General features: G+C 38.5%; 1 protein-coding gene across 1 annotated transcript in view; it reads right to left on the reverse strand.

Moving 5' to 3' along the window:
- Window positions 1-1,144: 1,144 nt before the first annotated feature.
- Window positions 1,145-23,878, reverse strand: part of LOC310640390 (uncharacterized protein) — a 35,139-nt gene continuing 12,405 nt past the window's right edge. Inside the window, exons 11-21 of the mRNA XM_083362599.1 lie at window positions 18,473-18,573; window positions 10,355-10,521; window positions 9,434-9,678; window positions 8,069-8,217; window positions 7,838-7,966; window positions 7,025-7,186; window positions 6,560-6,677; window positions 6,263-6,396; window positions 4,298-4,454; window positions 2,456-2,559; window positions 1,145-1,281 (exon numbers count right to left, since the gene is read on the reverse strand). Of these exons, the coding sequence (XP_083218725.1) occupies window positions 1,178-1,281; window positions 2,456-2,559; window positions 4,298-4,454; window positions 6,263-6,396; window positions 6,560-6,677; window positions 7,025-7,186; window positions 7,838-7,966; window positions 8,069-8,217; window positions 9,434-9,678; window positions 10,355-10,521; window positions 18,473-18,573 (1,570 nt within the window). The 3' untranslated portion in view covers window positions 1,145-1,177. The remainder of the gene's footprint in view (window positions 1,282-2,455; window positions 2,560-4,297; window positions 4,455-6,262; window positions 6,397-6,559; window positions 6,678-7,024; window positions 7,187-7,837; window positions 7,967-8,068; window positions 8,218-9,433; window positions 9,679-10,354; window positions 10,522-18,472; window positions 18,574-23,878) is intronic.

The raw sequence follows: 23,878 nt of genomic DNA on the forward strand, positions 1-23,878 counted from the left end.
CCCTGCTTGTGGGACATTTTCAAAGCAGGAAGTGTGAGTTGTCTGGGAAGCTGCAAATTGATGGATAAACAAGCTCAATAATATCCTTTTTCTCCACATAACTATAATATAAAGCTCAGAAACACCCCCACACACACACAAAGATATCCAGAGAAAACTGCTTTCATTTGGTTCCAAGGAAACTCTGCGATTATATCTAAAACACTGAATTGATGGCAATTTTGTCTTGTAGCTGTTTAAATACTTTTTAAAAAGTGCACTCTACACAGAATGTTGTGTTGCATCTCTAAAAGTATCCGATAAGAATTTTATCTAATCCAGAATTCTTACCTTACCAATATTTCTATTTTTTCTAAAATACATTGTGGACATTATCAGCATTTACCTCCACTAAGAGCAACCTAGAGGCCTAAATGTACAGACTGAATTCTATAGGATACATTATGATGCGGAAACAATAGTGATATGGTGTGTATTATTTTGGAGTGCATAGTATATAGTACGTAGTAGATGAGGTATCCTGCAAAATATTTTAGGTACGTTTTTATCCTCAAAATCAGGATGGCAGACAGTCTCATTCATAAATGCACTTCATCATTTCATGACTGTACTATGAAGATGTGTTGTTGGCAATTTTTACATCTGTGAGTAATATTATACATCAAACAGCAGATGTGAATTTCTCACATTGTCTCACATTAAGTATAAATGCTGTGTTTTTGCATTGTGAATTAACATTTTCAATTAACATTTTATCTTGACTTCTCAAATCAACTCAAGATAAATGAAGTATTTTATATGTGGAGGTTAATATGGTTAAATATCATTTCTCTTTTTTGTGCTTTTGGCTAATTTAGTCAGCAGATTATATGTTTTTTAAATTAATTACTCCAAAGTACAGCTATGTAATCTTATGTAATACTGTAGTAATATTTGCATGCAGTCAAACAAAAGAAGCAAACACCATATCATTCACAATAAATAGTTTATGGGAGAGCAGAATATATTATATCTATATATTAGAATTTAATACAGTTAATCAGCTTAAACCTGCTTTACATTTATATGAAAAACAAAACCACAGGTTATTACTGCATTCTCAGTTAAGCTTGTTGAATTCTGTGTTGTCTATACATCAAAATTAGTTATAACCAATAAGTAGCATTGATTAAAAGATTTAACAATTCAGCCAAGAATTGCTTCTGCGAATAGGCCAAACAATTCTTTGGTCTTTAGGGTCAAATTGAAACACTTTTGTTCCTCGGAAAAAATAGATATATCCTGGGGAGAAACAAAAGAAAGAAACATAAATGAAAAAACTGGTTTTTTTCCAGACCCAAAGATAAGTTTCCTCTTTACAGATTTCTAATGCGAATTTAGGAAGATTTGAGCTATGTGTGCAAAAACATTCATGACCATATAGAACAGATTTTGTTCTTAAGATAGGCTGAGATTCTAAAATTTCAAGCCAACAGTAACATACAAAAGAAAAAAAAAGCAAAGGTATATTTTGTCTGCCTTTGAGACTTGGATTATATATTGACTAAACTTTAGGTAAAGGTAAAGGTGCATGTTAGTCGTTTCCGACTCTAGGGGCCGGTGCTCATCTCCGTTTCAAAGCCGAAGAGCCAGCGTTTGTCCGAGGACGTCTCCGTGGTCATGTGGCCGGCATGACTTAGAGGCCAAAGGCGCACGGAATGCTGTTACCTTCCCACCGTAGTGGTCCCTATTTTTCTACTTGCATTTTTACGTGCTTTCAAACTGCTAGGTTGGCAGAAGCTGGGATGAGTAACAGGCGCTCGCTCTGTTACGCGGCACTCGGGATTCGACCCGCCAAAGTGCCGACCTTCTGATTGACAAGCTCAGCGTTCCAGCCCACTGAGCCACCGCTCAAGCATAATTTATGAATCAGTGATTGATTAGGCTTGTACAATACACAAATATGTAAGTCATAAATCATGATTTACAGATATTAGTGCCCGGGTTCGTACCAGATATTAAGCCACATGACCAACAACCAATTATAAATCCAGCCAATTGTGATTTAGTCCTTAGGTCATTCCTGCTCATATTTTATTTCACAAACTATGAATCAGAAAAATGTAGATTTAAGGCCATGCAGGGATATAATTACAGGCTTATTTTATTTTCATTTACTGAATTAATGGAGAATAGAAGCTTTTGTGGACTTTTGCTAGTCTTTAAGCTGCCACAAGTCTCTTGTGATTTTTTTAAAATGACGATTATATAAAAAATTCAAAATGGTTAAAGGACTATTATAGAAACCACTATCTAAAAGTTTAAATGCAGAAGTTTTAAAAGTTATAATGCCCAGTGCGGTTATACTAGCAAGAAAGAATTTAATAATGCTGATGATAATATAAATGCAAATTAAGTCAACCTGGGTTCTAGTAAACCTTGTTTTTCTGCCATACCAACTGACTCTTTTACTCACCATTGTCGTACAAAGCAGCATCAATTCTGGGTTTAATCCCTTTAAAATCTTGGGCTATATTTCTGGGGTATCCTTTTTCCATGCTTTTTTCCATTTCATTGTATCTGAATGGAAATAACAAATGTCATGATTGAAATGCAATATAGAAGGCACTTTAGTTAAAGGAAAAAGGATTCAAGTTGGTAATGATCAATCGAAGAAGTCAAGCCAAATACAGGAAATGAAAATTTCCTCAACATACTTTTCTCTCTAAGGAGAAAATGACTTCATGGGCATATCCACGAAGACTTGCCACTACCTTCTTCTGTTTTAAAACTTTGCAGTTTATCTTACAGTCCTGATATTGCCTGGACATCTCAAAGTTTCCATGCTGGACAAGTTCACCCAGGTGTTCTGAAAAACCACTTCCAAATTTTGGATGTTTAGCAGTTGCAGTACTTTTAAAGAAGGTGCAGGGAATCAGTCATCCTCTGGATCATAAAAACCAATCATAGCTTTTGAATTATGATTGTTAAATAGTGGGTTCTTTGGCACAGGAATGAAGATGCAGAATGGAGTACAGGGTAATTCATTGTTTATTTTGTGCTGGAACTGTACTGGAGAAATGGCTGCAACTAGCCGCAATGTATAGTCTATCCCCTAGGCAGCAGTCAGTAGGTTTGAATCAACCATTGCCGCCTGGAGATAGCCAATTGCAGCACAGGAGACTTGTAGTCTAGGTTGCTGGAGAGCCGTTAGCTGCTCCAGCAACCCACATGGTATTCCCTCAAAAAGCCCAGTACATAACAATGATGATAGCTGTATTGATTAAAACTGCTGCCTGCCATTAAGAACTGTGGAAAAGGTCCAGTGAAGATGGCTGGATTTAGTTCCCACTAAAGAAGTTAATCATGCTTAAAGTCCAGTGGATTTCAGTGGAAAATAGATTCATTCAACAGTCTGAGTCCAATCTGGTATCTTTTCAAATGATAAAAATGACTGTGGGAGAGACATTTGAATGAGGAGGAGCCAGTCAAGATTCAGACTGTTATTCCAAGAAAGGACTAGCAAATGGAAAGTATTCCTTTCCTTTCTTATCTCCAGTCATCTTTGCTTAATGCCATCATTGGAAGTGGCTCAAATGGAAGAAGAGATTAAGAAGCTGTAGGGTTTTGTTCCAATATTAAGTATGAAGGATGGGCAAATCAGGGAATATCTATTTCCATTTGTTGCTTTGGAATTGTGATCTGATTCAGTTTGGATTTCCAGATTTGACTGAATTGCATATTCAGACTGAATTACTGAATCTGTTTGGATTTCAGAATGAAATAAAGAATTCTTTTTCTACACGGAAGATTTGAAGGCTCATGATTTTATTCTCCTTTCCTTGATTCCTTTGAAAAAAAACACCTGATTTTAAATTCAACCGCATTTACTTTGAATCAAATATTCAAGCAGAATATTCACACATTTGTATTAGGCATTAAAAGAACCTTATGGGAAACATACTTTGCTTTATGTGACCGTATCGATGTAAGCAGAACTGAAACATGAGAATCTCTAGTATGTTCTTCTGGATTGTGTTCCCCCAGGATAGAAGCTGATTGGCTCAGCATCAGATGTTGCTAGTCAAGGGAAATCTATGTTATACTTTCATGCTCTATCATGTACAATAGGCCTTGAGCTTGGATCGCAACGCATGGCCACCATATTGCAAATTTTGACCTCTTTTGTTTATTATCTTATTGCTACACTATTATATATATTACATTTCAATTAAATATTACTTATTAAAGATTAATATCTCAAGACTAACCACATAGTAAGCAAGTCATATTAAGATCACAGAACACTGAGCCATACCTCCAATACTTGTTCCCAATGAAAAAATAGGTTTTCCCAGCTTCTGGATCACTGAATACAGCATCAATTTTCTTCACATTTCTTGGTAATCCCAATCTGTAAATACTTTGAGCCTGGTCAATTACATCATATCCACTTAGAACCCAATATTTGTTTCCTAAAAAGAGATGGAGTAATATTAAATGTAATTATACTTTTGTGATACTCTTAGGCTTTCCTCAGGTTTGGTTAAGAAAAATATGATTTCAATATTGAAAAAAATGATCAATTCTGAGCCTTGTCATATTGCATTGGTTTGTGCTTAAATTGTAAGCCGCTCTGAGTCTTCGGAGAAGGGTGGGATATAAATGGGATTAAAATAAAAATAAATAAAAAAATAAAAAAAATGTTTCCCACTGTTACATGCAGCATCTGGAGAAACTGGATAATGGTTTTAAAAGAAAGATGAAGCTTTTTTAGACGCTCAAAATTCTATACATCGGCATTCATAGCTCAGGGGTCTGTATGTCTATTTCTAGCAATAAATGCTTGTTAGGAAGAAAGGGGACTCCTTTGTTCTCTATGGACTTTACACCATCCTAACATAAAAAAAAACCTAAGTGGCAGCTGTAAGGAGTTGGGTTCTGGCTTAGGTCTTTTCAGCAGGCTGAAATTCAGTTCTGCATTGCCAGCCAAGCTATCTGGATAAAATGCAAAGAAAAAGCAGAAGACAAGCTGGAAAATTAGGCAGAGGGAGAACAGGAGAAGACAAGAACTGAGTTATCTGCCCTCCAGTCACACTAAGAAAATGCCAGCACAAAGTCAGACTAGGCTATGAGTAGTACTGAATAATTTACCAAATGGGATAAATTCAGACAGTGTAGTAAACCATAATGTGAAGTGTGGGTGTGGGTGTGGGTGCGTGTTTGGCTTTTGGCTTAATATGATCCCTGAAAGCAGTTACTAGGTTGTATGATTTAGCCTAAGCCAGTGCTTCTTAACATGTGGTTCTAAGACCACTGGGGGTCCCTTCCCCAAGACCCTATCAAAGATACACCAAGCCAAAATTATTTCCCAGCCTATGTTAAAAAAATAATAATACAATTTTAAAATACACACTCCGCTAGAGAAAGGTTCCCTGGTGACTGACTCAGATTGGATCCTGCAATATTATTCTGGGACACGTATATTCACCTTTATTCACCACAGTTTTAATAGTCCATCAAACAATTGTGACTAATAATAATAATAATAATAATAATAATAATAATAATAATAATAATAATAATAATTAATAATAATTTTATTTATATACCGCCCTTCTCCCGAAGGACTTAGGGCGGTGAACAGGGCAGACATAAAAAATACATATGCCCAACTAAAAACAGTAAATACATATATTAAAAATGACAATAAAAACTCAACCCATCCCCCATCAGGCCAGGCCGGCTTGTTCAAATAAGTGTGTCTTCAGATCGCGACGGAAGGAGCGAAGGTCGGGCGCCATCCGGAGCTCAACCGGCAACCGATTCCATAGCTCCGGGGCGCCCACAGAGAAGGACCTCCCCCTGGGGGCCACCAATCGACATTCTCTGATCGGTGGCACCCTGAGGAGGCCCTCTCTGTGGGAACGCACAGGGCGGAGGGAAGTTGATGCCGGCAACAGGTGCTCCCTAAGGTACTCCCTAAGGTACTCTGTAGCGACAATGAATGCTCCATTTTTTAATTGTTCATATAATCAACATTGATAAATATAACCCAGATAAACAAAAGCTCTTTTGGGGTCCTGCACAATTTTTAAAAGTGAAAGGAGTTCCTAAAAGAAGAACAATTAAGAAACACTAGATAGAATAACCTAAAAAGAAAGACTAAAAAAGTAGACATTGGTTTATTGAACAAACAAAGGATCCTCCTTCTTTTTTCCTAAAACCTTTTCCCCCCCTTTGGCAAGAGCAAGTCTCGACAAATTTATCAGTCATTACTCACCCTTAAAAAGGAAAATGTTATCTTGCACAAAGTTCTCATAAGCAGCGTCGATATTGGAAGGCAGAGTTGGCCAGAAAAGAGAAATGAAATAGAGATCCACATAGGAGAGCTGAGGATGTTTACGCCAAAAATGCCTAGTGGTAAAACAGAAGTGGCACATTACCCAATGTGGCATTTTTTCAAAGAGGGGAAATTTAGATGGAGTTCCATATCATAAAAATAGCATTAAGAGTCACATCCCATTTATTGGGAATATAGTACTCAAACTATCAGAATTATTTTAAGAATGCAACTCACCTGTCTTTAAAGAATAAATATTCTCCACGCATGGTGGTAACGGCATCAAAAGTAGTCTTAGCAGAACACGCTTCTGGTGTAGAAGGCCCTGTTGGTTGTATTGGGCTCTCTTTTTTTCCTAAATAATAATAAAAAAATGATATGGAAGCTATCGAATAGATACTAAAAACAATTGTAATGATCAAGATCTGTTTTCTTAACATTAGTGTTTGGAGTAGTACAAATTCCAATGTGTCTTTGCTGATAGTGGGAAATTCTAGCTAGAATGAAATTAATTATGACAGTGTTTTAAGGAATATAACTGGGTATCAGAAAATTTTATTTTGGAAATCCTACTTAAATGAACAGGATCTTGCAGTTAGTAATGCTCGCACTGCTTTACAAGTGTTCATTTACATTTAGAAGTCAAGTTGCAAAAGGCACGCTTTTGCATTCAATTTAGGCCTTGGTTTCTCTTGGCCTTACCATAGATTGCTTGAATGCCATTGATATCATCCTGCGGAAGACGAAATAATTTTGGCGCTGTGTAGGAGTAGGTAGGATACATCAAGGCCCCAACATCCGTGGAATGAGACAGACCCAACGAATGGCCAAACTCATGAGCAGCAACAAGAAACAGGTTGCGGCCTAGAAAAAAAAAGAAAAAAAGAAAATCCTTTTTGTAGAAAGCAGTAAGAAATTCATAACTGATCTACTCCTCCCTCAGATTAAAAAAAAACATTTAGCATGTAAAGAAAAAGGAATAGTCCCATCTAGATTTAGTAATCATAGTTGACAGGGGAGGAGAAGGGGTTGGTTCCCACCCACGACCTATATAGGCAATTAAAACATGTTTCATTTGTCTGGAAAAAAAAAGCAACAACCCCTTTCTGTTAGTAAACTTCATTTCCATTTCTTGAAACAGAACAAAGTTGCCGCAGAAGGCACTGTGGGTTGAGGTGATAAATCTGAAGACTTGGGGGCATGGGAAGGGAAAGGCTAAACTCCTCTTTATGGAACGGAAGCCATGCAGGATTAGAATTAGAACTGGGTCTAATTTCTGTACCATTCATCCTGCTCAGTGACTGCCCACTACCTGTGATAACTACTGTTTTACACTTTAAGTAAAATTGTAATTCCTAGTCATGTTCATCTAGGTTCTTGGGGGTTGTAGCCCATATTGGGGAAACTATATTTCCAGGTCTACCATCTCATCTGGCTGCATCTGTAGATAAATCTCAGGTGCTTATGTCCTTGCATAATCTGTATGTTTACAGTTCAAGAATGATTTAGACGTACCTCTTGGGCCATCTTTTGTCCAAAATTCTTCTTCATCAAAATGAGCGTCTCCCCCAATGTTTTTCCCTGGTTGAAAAGCATGTGCCAGGATTCCATCGGGACCATCAAAAGGAGAATTATCACCATGGTCTAAATGTAGAAGAAGCAAAGAGTTCAGTTAGGCAGTTAATTTTTGCTTAAACAGTGGTCCCTGAAACCAGACTTGGCTCAGGGCTAAACCTATGTGGTTACCTCTGGTGTAGAAAGAGATCATGATATCCGCTTCACCATCATAGATTCTTGTGAAACTCAAAGGTGACACATTGCTCCAGACTTCAAATGCTTTTCTGATGGCTTCATCTGTATCAGATGGATGCATATCTGAAGTGTAACTTACAATCCTTTAAAATGAAACCGGAATAAATTATTAGGCAGCCACAAGAGTGGTCTATCTAAACCAGCATTGGAGATACTGAGTCACACCGGCTTTCCAAGATTCCAGTTATCCCAATTCTGTCTGAGCCTGCAGGAAAGGATTGGTTTACATAAAAAGTAATGCTTTCTTACTGAATCTAAAATTTATTTTATGTATATCCCACCTTTATTATTTTTGTAATAACTCAAGGGGGTGAACATATCCAACACACCTTCCTCCTCCTCCTTTCCCCAAACAATAACCCTGAAAGGTGAGTTGTGTGGAGAGAGAATAACTGGCCTAAAGTTACCTAGCCAGCTTTTATGGCTAAGGTAGGATTTGAACTCATTCATGGTTTCCAATTTTCTAGTCTTTTGCTTTAGCCATTAGACCAAAGTGGCTCAAATGGAAATTGATCATATTCAATAGAGACTTTCTAATTTCTCTTCATAAGGGCTTAAAGCAATATGCTTCTTTCCGTTTAAAAACAACAACAACAACAACAACAAAGTCAGAACTAACAATGAATTGAATCCTAGTGAGCAGAAAGGGACCTCTTTTTCACTTTTAGGGTCCTGATTTAATTTGCTGCTCTGAACTTTCTCTTTGGGTTTCCTTTTTTTAAAAAAACAATGAATACTGTACTAAATTAAAAGGCATTTAGATGTGATTTGGTGCAAATGTTGCCTCTTTTCCAGCCACAGGTTGCTTTTGAGATTCTGTTACTGTAGATGTGATGGCCCATATCTGCTTCCAGCTAAATCAATATTAAAGGTTTTACTTGACTGGTAAACATTCCCTTATTTCAGAAAGAAAATACTGTGTGTTAAAGAGAGGCCAGGCTGATCCCTGATGTACTAAATAGGAATCCTGCTTCTGAATATCTCCTAGTCTTAAATAAGCTCTTGAAAATGCAAAATGTGCTATGAAATAAAGTTTGGAAAACATTAATAGAATTTTCTCCTCACTAAATGGACTGGATGCCAAGATCAATCAAAGCTCATATTTTCTATTGATGCAGGGGCATCTGCTGGAAGGAGGCTCAAAAAAGGGAAGATGACAGACACAATCATGTGACATACAAAAGGGGTGTGGCTTCAATCATGTGATTGAGATTTTGATTTTTTTGTCTCCTCCCCCCCTGATACTGCTCTCTGTATGTTAATTTGATACCTGAAAAAAAAGTACCTCAATCCTTTTACCTGTAGGTAATACTGGTTTTCTCCCATTTAGGATTGCCATCTAAAAGCACAAATGACCCCAAGTCAGGTACGCCACACCTTGGCTTCTTCATCACTGCTAAAGTTTTCAAGTCAGCCTTTCCAGTCACATTCAGGCCAAAAAATTCTTGCATTTTTCTGAGATTTTTACTCAAGATTTCATTTTCATCCATACGGATCTTAGGGCTTCTTTCATCGTTGGATTGGTAGAAGTTTTTTAAGTATTTCTGTTAGGAAACAAAAGTAAAGTTACTCTGAATTTTAAAAAAATAAGCTAAAATGAAAAGAAACCAAGCGAGGGGAAAATTGATGCAATTCTATGGTTCTCAAATTCTTTCTAGTAATACATATGAGTATTAATAACATAAAATAATATCCAGCATATCCAAAAATCATTCTATGGTTTTGGGGAAGTGGATGAAGATTCTTCCCATAAATTTGAAGCTAAAGTCCCAAAAAATAGAGTTCACTTTTTTTTAAAAAAATGAACTCCTAAAGCAGACATGTCAAACTCGCAACATCACGTGACATCGTGTGACATATCAGAGCTTTTTTCTCATTGCTGGCAATGGGGTGGGTGTGGTTTCCTGGTGATGCGTTTGGCCTGCGGACTGGCAGTTTGACACCCCTGTCCTAAAGAGATTGAGCTTTTTTAAGGATGGTGCAAATTTAAGGAGGATAGTCTGTTTTGCAGAAATGAAGCCTAATCCATTATCTTAAGTAATTAAATTAATGAACAAAGTATGAGTAAAAAGATGAGACACATCTCACAAAACACAAAGGTAAATATAATATCAACGGGGGGGGGGGGGAAATAGTTGAGGAGAGAAAAGTTAAAATTAGACTTCAGTATCATTAGAGAACAGCTAAAATTTCAGCAATTTTGAGTATATATTTATTTACCTTCACTAAATTCAAGTCAGCATCACTGATTGGTGAATTCACTGGAGCGGCAAAAGCAGAAAAGTTGCAGGTGAGAAGCAGGAACATCCAAACAGAGAGACCTGCCATAGTTAAAATCACTGCTGACACTTCCAGTCCTATAAAATATTTATTCCCTTTGAATGTTTCTGGGTTTCAACCATCCTCAGTTTATATAGAATTTGAAAACTTATCTCTGCTCTGACTCATTATCCTCTGATTGGCAACCCAGGGAAGGACTCATCCTTGAGCAATAACATTTTCACAACTCCTTGGGTTAATTAAAAAAAAGGAAGAGTTTTTCCCCCAGTTATGACAACATACTCAAATAGTAACGCTTAGCATTATCTTCACCTTACACAGGTCTCACTACTGGAGGCTAAAAGTTAAAATAAAGATAGAATTTGCAAGAAAGAGGGATAATCCTGTGATGGGCAGGATGGACTGAGGGTTTTTTAATTGGGTTTTAAAGTTTTAATTTTTGGGCTTAAATTTAATTACTTGTTTTAAATTTATTTTAACTTTTGTATTGTATGGTTTTAATTGCCCTGAGTCCTACGGGAATAGGGCGGTATAGAAGTCAAAATAATAAATAAATAAATAAATAAATTTAGTTTGTTGGTCTTTCACAGAGACTTCCTCTCCATACTCCCAGGAAACCTACCTTATTTTACTGGTGTTTAGGGTGAATTTAGAAAGGAAGAAGATACAGTATGTATAAGACCTCATAACTAGTCAGAGAATTCTGGAGTTGCAATAGGTCATTGAGGCCACAGAGTCAAACCCTCTGCTGAGTACAAGAATCCCAAATATTTGAGAGAGATGGTTTTCTGATCTTTGCTTGAATCTACTACTTTTCTGGGCAATTGGTTCAGTGCTGGATTTTAGGTTAGGGATTTTTAAAAAAATCTTGCAAGAGAATTCATGCCTCTCTTTTTGCAGTCACATCCCACTTTGGTTTCTAGTTAATTACTATACCAACATCTATACCAAGTATACCAAGATACAATACCAAAATAAACAATGGTTACTGGAATGGGTATGTCTAGTTTAACGAAGAGAAGGACAAGGGGGGACATGATAGCAGTGTTCCAATATCTCAGGGGCTGCCACAAAGAAGACAGAGTCAAGTTATTCTCCAAAGCACCTGAAAGCAGGACAAGAAGCAACAGATGGAAATTAATCAAAGAGAGAAGCAACCTAGAACTAAGAAGAAATTTTCTGACAGTTAGAACAATTAATCAGTGGAACAACCTGCCTCCAGAAGCTGTGAATGCTCCAACACTGGAAGTTTTTAAGAAGAGACTGGACAACCATTTGTCTGAAATGGTATAGGGTTTCTTGCCTGAGCAAGGGGTTGGACTAGAAGACCTTCAAGGTCCCTTCCAATGCTATCATCATCATCATCATCATCATCATCATCATCATCATCATCATCATCATCATCATCATCATCATCACCACAAGTACTATGCTCCTACTATGATAAGATGTGATGTCATATAACTGCATATATGATTTATTTTCTCCTAGCTCTGCATTTATGTCCGTTAAATGATATACTCATCATTACCTTTTTGACTTAAAGATTTAATTAATGCACTGAAAAGGAGTTCCCAGGACTTGATACCTCATATGAGTTTGATGAGGAATCCCTGATCCTTTGATATAGTCTTTGAGCCCATTATGAATCCACTTAATTGATAAGCCATCAAGGCTAAGCTTAACTAATTAGAAAATCAAAACATTGTGGAGTGTTTTGTTATGGTTTTGTAAAATCCAAATATGTAAATAATGTATACAGGTAGTCCTCAACTTACAACAATTCATTTAGTGACTATTTGAAGTTACAACAGCACTGAAAAAAGGAACTTATAACCATTTTTCACACTTATGACCATTGCAGCCTCCCCATGGCCACATGATCAAAATTCAGAGGGTTGACAACCGACTCATGTGTATGACAGTTGCAGTGTCCCAAGTTCATGTGATCACCTTGTGCGACTTTTATGACAAGCAAAGTCAGATTCACTTAACAACTGTGTTACTAAGTTAACAACTGCAATGATTCTCTTAATAACCATGGCAAAAAAGATCATAAAATGGGGCAAAACCCACTTAATAACTGTCTCGCTTAGTAGCATAAATTTTGGGCTCAGTTGTGGTCGTAAGTTGAGAACTACCTGTGTGGCAATATCCAACAGACTGTTTTCCTGTCCTCCGGAATCTCTCTGCCACCCACACTCTGAAGACAGGGAAAACATGCTCTCTTGAGTCATCCGGCACTTCAAATTCATTTCTCAAACATAATTCATAACAGTCCAGCCAGATCATCATCTAGTTTCAGTACCCTAAGGTTATGAGAGCCACTTTGCTGCAGCAGTTTTAAAGCAGGGGTCCCCAACTCCCTGCCAGCAACCGGGCCACACAAACAAGTTAAGTTCCAGCCGCAGGATGCAGGCAGCAGGCAAAAACACACCCCCTCCAATCCGCCGAAAAACCTCTCTCCATGGATCCAGTCCCTGGTGCTCAAAAGATTGGGAGCAGGGAACACTGATTTTAAAGCACTGGTCCTGAAACTGGGTGACCATGAATTGTAGCCCTACCTTAGCTAACAGTTGCCAGCTTGGATCAGCTGTTCTCTGAAAACTAAGAAGAGTTGCTTTTCTGAGTGAGATGGATGGCATGTATATTTAATTAATAAAATAAAACAGAAGGCAAGGGCAAACCACTTCTAAAACTTTGTCAAAAAAAAAAGAAAAAAAAAGAAAAAAGAAGAAGGAACTTGTCTGGGCAATTGCCAGGAGTCAAGACTGACTTGGCAGTCTTGATCTGGTGCATTTTATCTGACCAGTGTAAGCTCCAGTCTTTCCCCACCATTAAGGATGCCATTTTAACTCATGAATCTGATTTTCCTGAGAGAAAATGAAGGTGCTATAGGGAAATCTTTTTAAATGATGTTGGTTGCTTTATTTATTTATTAAATTGGTTTAATGTCCATCTTGCCACAAGATGACTCTTGGAAGCTTACAGGATTAAAAACAGTAAATACACACACACCTACACATTAAACATAAAAATTATGATTAAAAGGTGGGAGGAGAGGAAGCAGATGCGCAGGGGAGGAGGTGGGGTGTACTATTGTCCCATCAACCACCTCCAGTGTGATAAAGAGCCTTGGTGGAGCAGTGGGCTAATGCCTCCTTAAGTAACACCAGCTGCCTGCAATTAGTGCAGGTTCGAGTCCCACCAGGCTCAAGGTTGACTCAGCCTTCCATCCTTCCGAGGTAGGTAAAATGAGGACCCAGATTGTTGGGGGCAATAAGCTGACTTTGTAATAATGCCACTTGGGCCCCCCCAAAAGCCCTAATAAGCAGGCTTTTGCTAAGCACATTGATTTGTGCTTTAGATTGTAAGCCGCCCTGAGTCTTCGGAGAAGGGTGGGATATAAATGGGATTTTTTAAAAAAAATTCTCCATTGCAGCCCCAGCCTTACTGGCAGAGCCAGATCTCCAGGCTCTTGCAGAAGGTCAGGAGTATGGGTGTCAATCTCACCTCAGGGGGCAAGAGGAACCAAAGGGCAGGAGTGACAGCAGAGAAGGCTCTTCTCCTGGCTTTGCCAGTTTGTAATCCCTGACTGACAGAGTCTGCAACATACCTCCTCTGCTGGCACCGGTGAAGTGGGCCTGTCCCATTGGGGTGAGATGGTTCCTCAAGTACCTTGGACTCATGCCATGCAGGGCTTTAAATAACCAACACCATGAACTGAAAATAACCATTGCAGTACTATTTTATTTGATTATTACCACATGGATATTAGAGTTAAGGAAGTGAAGAACCTTATTTTGGATAAAATTATGTTCTGAAATACATTGGGCATGAAAACCACTCCTTTGAAGTAATGAATTTTAATGAGTCTATCAAATATATTTTGATTCCTTGTTTTTTTGGGGGTAAATCTAGTACTGCAGGGAACAAAGCAAATTCACTATTCAGGGACATGTTTTTTTTGCATAATGTATTGAAATCTGTCTTTTCATTTCCTTCCTCGTTTTAGCACTTCATCTTTGGAATGCTTTAGTTTTTCAGTAGTAATCCATTTGGTGCTTTTGAACTGTATTTCTGCAAGGTGGCACAGTTGGCCTTTCCCCCCCTCTTCTGTTTCCTCTGCGGGGTGGTTCACTTTTTTTTTTTACTGAAGAAGCCACTGTGGAAGAGTTGCTTGATATTTAACTGAAACGTGGGAAGCCAGAGAGATGTAGACCATCGAAGTGAAAAAGATAGGACATTCATAAGTAAAGGAAATGGAAGAATTATACATTCCGCCTATGAAAATCTTTAGAAATGGGCAAGAAGTCCATTTTCTTCCCATCCAATTATGTGAGAATAGGAAAAAAGGAGATGATGATTGATGATGATGATGATGATGATGATGATTTCAATTTATATACCACCTGACTCTCCGTGACTCTGGGAGGATGATTATTTTGTCATTGTACTCTATCTATAAGTAAAGCTTTGTCAGAGTATTTACTCAACAGCTTCAGATCTGACAGAAGAGAATATTTGTAGCTCAGAGATGCACAATGAGATCCTTGGTGCTCTCTAAAGTTGATTGTTTTCTTGCACATGTTTGCAGTGCATTGATGATGTTATCTAGCATGGTAAGGAATGTCTGCAAGCTCAGAGAACACAAGGAACGCACAGCTTTAGATCTTTATTTTCCATTAATTGTTCTACAGCAATTTTTTTTCTCGGAATCAAGATACCCTGGGGATGGTAACTTTTGCCTTGATCACTAAACCATATTCAAGATGGGGCAACCAACCTTTGGAGATGATTCAGAAGCTGCAACTGGTGCAAAATCTAGCAACCAGGTTGCATACAGGTCAAATCTGATATGCATTTTTATCTCACTTTGCTGGCTGCCAAAGTGCTTGTGGTCACTTTTAAAGCAGTATGTAGCACAACACTGGGATGTATCAGAAACGATCTCGCCAGGATCAAATCTGTCCATCTTGCTTGAACATCTGAAGAAAACCTGTTGAAAGTCTCCCTTCCTTGTTAGATGCGTAGGATATAGTTATAAATCTATGTATCTTTCAAGGAAGATGAATTTACAAAGCCCTCTCTTGCTATCCAGACTGAATGGGCAGCTTCAGACTGAATCAGGCTTGAAAATCTATTGACAACCAATGCAACAACTTCAAGATAGGTTTTATTCCAACCTGTTGGGGTTGTCCTATTAGAAATCTAGCTGTACCAGTTGTAGCTTTGTGGTTGCTTCTCAATGCACGTCTACATAAAGCACATTACAACAGACCAACCAAGTAGTAATTAAGGCTTTGTAGGAGATGACCAGGCTGAGCCTGAGGAAGGGGTCAAATGCATCATCAGCCTTGAGTCCCTTCATGCACACAAGAGATCTAAATCCAGCCCACCTTGAATTCCATTGACTCTTATCTACCGCCAATTTGCTTTGACTGTTAAGTAATTCAGATTCTTGTAGAGAGCTTCAGCTTGCAATGAATCTACATATTCATTTGAATATATATGCCTGGACTCCTGATTTCTTGCACTTGACAGGCATGAGTTATTTCTGCATTAACAATTAGCAACTGGTGTGCAATTTGGGGGCCCCCTGGATTTAAAGGTTACTGTTCAAAGAGCAGGTGGTAAGTGCAGCTAGGGAAACTTTTGTCTTCTTAAGCAATTGCACCCTTTCCTGGATTGGGAGGCCTCACATCCACTCATGCCTTGGTTACTTCCCATTTGGATTACTGCAATGCAGTATAGAGGGGGTTACCCTTGAACCTGTTACAATGGGTCCAGAATGCAGTGGTACATGCAGCGTTGAGTGTCCCTAGATTTATATAAATTACATTGTTGTGTGAGCTGCATTAGCTCCCAGTTTTCTTCTGGGTGCAATTAAAGCTACTGGTTATTACAGATGAAGCCTAATGTGGTATAAGACCTGGTATTTGATTAATTGAATCCAGTGGTGAGATTCAGCCAGTTCGCATCACTTAGGCAGAACCGGTAGCTAATTTTTTGTTGCCCAAGCCCAGGATGGACTTCTGGAAGTGACATCCACACAGAGAACCAATTGTTCACATATTTGAATCTCACCACTGAGAATCATATTTTTTTCTGGCATTACCCACATTTTCTCAGGTTACTTTGTGAAATATGCCTGGCATCACATGTAGCTCAAAAGCCAAAAGTAGTCTCAGTTGGAATAAACTGCAGTTATGCAACCCTGAGATATTGTCAGAAAACATTTATTAAAAATCTTATGAAGCTTCTATTATTAGCAAAATGTTTTTTTCTTTCCACATAACTTTTAGCATGCCTTCTTTCTATAGAGTGCCTTATCTGGGCTGCAGTGATAATCTGGATGACCATTAAATGACAACAAAGTTATATAGGCCAGCCAAACTCTTTGGTTGCCATTTGATGATCATCTAGATGTTTGCAGCCCAGGTCTACCATATGCCCAGAGAGTTTTTTTCCCCACAAAAATGTTGCTTAATGTGGAAAATGGCGGCACCAGGAATAAATGTTAGCTGTTAAAAATTTAGGAACATCCACATCTTCTTTATTAAAAAATAAACCGATTATGATTCATATCTATCATCAAGTTGGCATTGACTCTTAGTGAGCACATAGAATGATCTTCTCCAGGGAGATCTACTTCAATTTGTCTTTTCAAGCCTGCCAATAGCACACACTCATCACTGCTAAAATTGAACCCGTTAACCTGTGTGTGAGACTTAAGTAATTATTTTTATTGCCCTTTCTGAAAGGGGCTTCTGCTTCCTTCACATTAAAATTATGGTAAACCTGTTTCCTCCTGGTATTACAATGATTCATGTGCATTTGCATTTGGAAAGTCACAGCAAGCTCATTCTATATGGGAGTTCTTGCTTTTTCATGGCCAGTATTAATTTTCTTTTGTTGGGAATTGTAGGCTCCTGATTCCTCCTTTATCAGTGAGCCTCTATGCAAGCTACATTAGCTGGTAAGATACCAAATCGTGCATAGTACCAAGAATCTCTTTGGGCTGAAAGAAAATTTGAACCATCTATGAAGTTCAACACGTTCACACAGCTGGACCACCAAGTCAATTTCCTCTAGACTTTTGTAATAAGAATCAGAAGCTATTCGTCATTCCTGCCAGTATTCTGATTTATATGACTCCATTAGCAGCAAACTAACATTTCTTTTGGGTAAAGAAGACAGAACAGGATGTTTTGGGACAAAGGGAAGTAGCGATGTTGTGTTGAAATATCAGATAATGAGCTAGCATCTCATGACAGCCTTAATTACCCTCTGTTTCTGGATATGGTTCATTTTTTAATTCCCCTCTCCCCCCCTTCACTGACGTTTTATAAATAAATGAAATTTATTTGTATTTGGACATCTCCTGCTCTTCCCTTCTGACTCAAAAGCTGACTTCTCATTATTTATAGCCATGTTTTCATTGCATGGGAATTGTTTTTTCCATGCACGTCTTCCTCCACATTTCCTAAGCCAAACCCTTTATGGAAGCCTACCTTTTTAGCATTTTTAAACAACTTATATTAGAACCTCCTATGAGATAGATACCAGGAAAAAAAATTGTGCCCAGAACAGCGCCAACTGGAAAGAGCCCACTTCAGGGGGAATGCTTCATTTGAAAATCTTATGGAAAGGATTTGTGTGTATAGGTGTGTTACTGTATAGGTAGTCCTCAACGTATGACCACAATTGAGCCCAAAATTTATGTTGCTAAGTGAGAAGTTTGCTAAGTGAATTTTGCCCCATTTTACTACTTCTCATGCCACATTTGTTAAATGAATCACTGCAGTTATTAAATTAGTAACACCATTGTTAAGTAAACTTGTTTTCCCATTGACTTTGCTTGTTAGAAGGTTGCAACTGGTGATCACATACAATAACCCTGGGACACTGCAACCATCATAAGTGTGAGTCAGTTGTCAAACATCTGAATGTAAATCACATGACCACGGGGATGCTGCAATGGTCATACAGTAAGTGTGAAAAATGGTTATAAGTCACTTTTTCAGTGCAAGTAAACTGTTGTGAGTTGAGGACTACCTGCATTATCTAAAACAGCTGTATAAACATTTCTAAGAGGCCTGGAGCCAAGCACACTGTCTCCATTCTTCATTCTCTGACCTTGTTCTTCATTGGGTAATCTGAACAAATACCTTGAGTATGACTAGACCAATGAAAGATTATCATGTCTTCTCATTATAATATGAGTGTCATATTAACCAATAGTAACTTCAAAGAAGTCTGGCTAGCACTTTTGAACAAAATACGTTAGCCTGAAAAGATGCTACCAGATTTCTTGTCAACTTGACAATGCAGGTTTTTATGCTGTCCTTCAAACAAATGTGAATTGCTTCTTCCTAAAAGTCTCTTGCTCCATGCACTGCATATGTGTCTAGGTGAGAGAAATAGCAATTTCTCCTCCTTCCGTAAATGAGTCTGGAAATTTGCTATTCTTCTGGGGGAAAGAGCAAAGGACAGACAAGGGTCAAAAAATACTTTTGAAAAAAAAATGGGTCTAGCAAAGAAACATTTTCAGAGAATCCGAAAACCCTTACACTGGTTGGTCAAAGATTGCAAATTTACACTAAGCCATAATGTATAGTTTCCATATAATGTAGCTAATTAAGTAAACTGTGTAGGGTCCTTGGTACTCTCTGAGATTGGTTGTTTTCTTGCAGACCTTTCGCTTCCCAATTAGGTAACATCATCAGTGCTAGAAGGGAGAGGGATTCGCTGTCTCTTTACATACTAGGGGCTTGCCCTGTCAGTGTTGATGGGAATGTAAACCACGGTTAAGCAAACTGAGTCACTGTTAAAAGTTTGTCACTATTTTCCCAACCTTTTATAGCAAATCCAATGGCGATCTACCTGCCTAAATTGCATTATGGCACTTAATTTTGGGGGGAGGAAAAATAGGCAGCATGCAACAAAAGAGCTATGGAGGCTACTTTCTAATTTCATTTTCATTTTCTCAGCATCTTAATTAACAGTGAGAAGACTCCAAATTAGTAGAAAGACAACTGACAAACTTTCTATCTGCGTGATGAGATTAAAATACTTATAATACTTCTTAAAGTAGTCTGTACTGCATGGAGAACTGCTGTGGAAAATAATGTCTGAATAGGAAACATAGAAATGATGAAAACAGAAATACATAATCCTACAACTGATCAAAGAGAGAAGCAACCTGGAATTAAGGAGAAACTTCCTGACAGTGAGGACACTCAACCAGTGGAATAGCTTGCCTCCAGAAATTGTGGGTGCTCCATCACTGGAGATTTTAAAGAAGAGGCTAGACATTCAGCTGTCTGAGATGGTATAGGTTCTCCTGCTTGAGCAGGGGGCTGGACTAGAAGACCTCCAAGGTCCCTTCCAGTTCTATTCTATTCTATTCTATTCTATTCTATTCTATTCTATTCTATTCTATTCTATTCTATTCTATTCTATTCTATTCTATTCTATTCATTTTATATAAGTAAAACATGGGATAACTTTCTAGAAAATATATTTTAGCTATTCAGCCAGATGTTGAAAACATTGCTGTATGAAATAGGAAAGTATCTCTTTATTCAGTGCATGCACTGATGAACAAAATCTTATTAATATATTATATGAAGGATTTCACACTATTTTTCCTTAATATCTCTTCCAGATTTGCACTGTATAGCTGGAATTTCTAGAGAAAGGGTAGCAATGTTAATCCATTGCAGGAAAAATCCTCACTATCTTGTGGCATCATAAAGATGAATGCAGTTATTAGAATGCAAGAATTTGTAGAATAATTGTGCATTTCATCAGATGAGCAGAATACTATCCTATGGGAAGAATATATATGCATCTGTGGTTGTGCAGATGGGAGCAAAGAGTTAAAGGAGAAGGCAGGGGAGAAGGCAAATGTAGCAATTGAGAATTGAGATGATAATTGTGTTATCTACATTCCCAAAATCGCTGTGACACAGAACTGTCTTGTACTGATGGACTGATTAATATATGAATTGTGATAAGAAAACTGACATCAGCTCACTCCACAGTTAGTGAATTAGCTGCATTTCATCCCTTTATTGATTCTAATTCAGTGAAATCTGCCACAGTGGCCATTTTAGAGGATTAGATTAGACATGGGATGTTCCTGAGCAGACCAGTTCCTTAAGTCACCATACTTTTTTCCCCTCCTTTGTTCTACATACTGATTTTCCCCCCACAATTTCTAAGGAGCTAAGTTAATCTATCACGCACTCCTGTCATAGAAAAATATCACCCATGTACCAGAAGGCCCTTCTATTGTTCACCCAGTACACCTGTAATCTGGCTGTCAATTCCTCCTGGTAGTCAAATACTCTGCTGTAACCGTTGTGCAGTTTCCAGAAACATCCTTTCTCTCCCACAGCTCTGTCTAGAGAAGAAAGTGCTCGAATATGTATGTTTGAAGTTCTTTCTTTGCTGTTGGAGGAATAGCTGCCTGCTTCTAGTAAGCTTCAGTGGGTCCTGGGAAGATTCAGTGGATGTGAATAATGTAAGGGCAGTGATGCAAGGGAAGTTTCCCTCTCTTAGTAATGGCTTATAAACACATTAGACTGGATTGGAGAAATGACTATTTCTGAGAAATTTTCGCAAATAGAATGACTGAAGATTACATGCCTCTTCCTAGTAATTGCATGGAGGAACTAGTCTAAGAATGTGGTATAAACATTAGACTTTAAAGGTTCATGATGATATTTTCTTCATAGGCCTGGATCTTGTCAGTTATTTTAAATGGATCAATGCTTAGGGGAGGCCATAGCTTCACTGAGTTTAATGGTACACCAAAAGTTCCCAGTTGAGATAGCCTGCAACCAGGAGCTAGTGCAGACAGACAAGGTAGACGAACCAGTGATCTGGTTCCATAGTTGTGTTCATACAATATAGAATCTGATTATTACTTCAATCCATTTTTTGGTGATTTGTGCTTTAAATTGTAAGCCGCCCTGAGTCTTCGGAGAAGGGCGGGATATAAATTGGATTAAAATAAAAATAAAATAAATAAAATTGTAAACTAATCAAATGAATGTGCTACACCATATAAAACCTATCTCAGGTTAATACTGATCAAATTTGGCATGTTGTCCTAATCTGATTTAAGTGTTGTGTGAATATAGCTAGTGTAAAGTAGCTTCGGGTGTTCCTCAGTTTTCATGAACAGTAAAATATAAATTTAATGTTTAAGCTATCTTTCCACCAAATTTTGGCCATCTCACTATCCATCTTTACAGATCAATTTTTTCATCTATCATGCTTTCCTCATTTGGTATTGCAGCAATAATGTAATTAATGTATTTGTTAGCGAAAGATAATACAATCCTACAACTGGAAAGAATAGCGCAAATACCTTCATTTCAACCTTCAGCTTAATCCAGGAAACCCAGCAATTCCCCACTGTTATTTGACACCCCCCCCCTTGGCTTCAATAGCTCAAGTGTGGAAAAGATCTCCAATCCAGATATTGACTATTCAGTGTTTGGGAAAAGGAGACACATGATCAAATGTGCTTCATGGGGTCACAGTGAAAACTCTTTTGTATTTCTGTTGTGATGTCATGCAAATACAATTTGGATGAAATTATGGCTTGGTGCAGAGAGCCATCCAAATGCCTGCATTGTGGAATTGTTCCTTTCAAGAATTTTCTTCTAATATCCAACCAATCTCTACCTTTCTGTAAAATAAACATGAGTATATTCCTGTATGAATGTAGCAGAAAAGTTTCAGATACTTCAAATCACATTGTAGGTGTTTCCACTAAATTTCTCTTTCTCACCATAAATATCACACCGAAATGTACTTTATTGTTGAATAATCAAGTTGAATTGAACTAGTAATACCATACTTAGAATATTGCATCCAGTTTTAGTCACCATGATACAAAAAATGTTGAGGCTATGGAAAGAGTGCAGAGAAGAGCAACAAAGATGACTAGGGGTCTGAAGGCTAAAACTTGTCATGGTTGCAGGAACTGGGTATGTCTAGTCTAATAAAGAGAAAGACTAGGGGTGACATGATAGCAATATTCCAATATTTGAGGGGCTGTCACATAGAAGAGGGGTTGACCTACTTTCCCTAGCATCTGAGTAATGGTGGGAGGTCATTAAGAGATCTAACCTAGAATTAAGGAGAAATTTCCTGACAGTGAGAATAATTAATCAGTGGGAAGGCTTGCCTCCAGAAGCTGTGAGTGTTTCATCACTGGAGATTTTTAAGAAAAGACTGGACAGCCACTTGTCTGGAATGGTATAGAGCAAGGGTGTCAAACTGGAGGCCCATGGGCTGGATGCATCATGTGCAGGCCATGCCCACCGCAGCTCCACAAAGACAAAACCTGTCAAGATATATCATGATATGTCAAGTGTTGCGATCGAGTTTGAGACCTGTGGTGTAGAGTCTCCTGCTTGAGCAGGAAGTTGGCTTAGAAGACTTCTCTTCCAACTCTGTAATTCTGTAATTTTTTTAAAAAAATAAAGTATATGCAAATAAACAGTTTAGTGCTAAACAACTGTGACGACGGTAAAAGTAGGGCTCAGTATTGGTGGAAGTCCATTAATAATGAAATAATGAACTTCAAGTGCCAAAAGATTTATACAATGTTTTCTCCCTGTTGTATTGCAATATATGTGACAATGCATGCCTGGAAGAGCTTTGTTACCAAGACTGAATGGATTTATTTGTCTTGGAGCTGTATCTTGGGTGACAAGTTTTATAAGAAATACTCCAGATCCTTTCCAGCTATTTTTGGAGTTTCCAGAGATTACAAAACCAGTCTATAATTTAACTTTAACTTTATAGTATTATGCATAGTGTAACAGACAGTCCATATTGATCACTTGTGTGGCCCCTGAAGTTTTTATATAGCACTGGATGTAAAAGCTTCTCTCTAAATCCGCTTTTCAGTTATGTCTATGGATATAATCAGTGCTTTTTTTCTAAAAAAAAAAAAAGGTGCTGGAACTCTCATCTTGGTGGATGCAGGAGGCAGGGGTGGCAGCGCTGCTGCAGTCACGGGCGTGAGGGGTGTTGGTGGCTGGCTGCCCCCTGGGGCTGGAGCCGGCGTGGCTGGTGCTGTGGGAGCAGTGGGGCCTGCTCTACATGGAGGGGCTGTGTGGGGTGGGTGGCAGAGGCGGTACAGACCAGGTGCTGCAGGGCAGCCACGTAGGCACGCAGGGAGAGGCAATAGTGGCGCATGTCCAGCACCAGGTAGGCCACCAGCTGGCCTGGCCCGTGGAAGGTCAGCCACCTGCCGTGCCCCACATGTGCTACTTCCATGCCCAGCACTGCCACCCCCTGCACCACCTCCCACCACCGCCCCACCAGCGACGCCTCCTGTCCCACGCAGAGTTGGCCCCGTGGCTCCCACAGCACCAGCTGCAATGTGCACCGATGGCACAGACCTTGTAGTCACTACCTAGCCAGATGCCGGTG

Source organism: Vipera ursinii (assembly GCF_947247035.1).
Source record: "Vipera ursinii genome assembly, chromosome: 4".
Lineage (NCBI taxonomy): Eukaryota > Metazoa > Chordata > Lepidosauria > Squamata > Viperidae > Vipera > Vipera ursinii.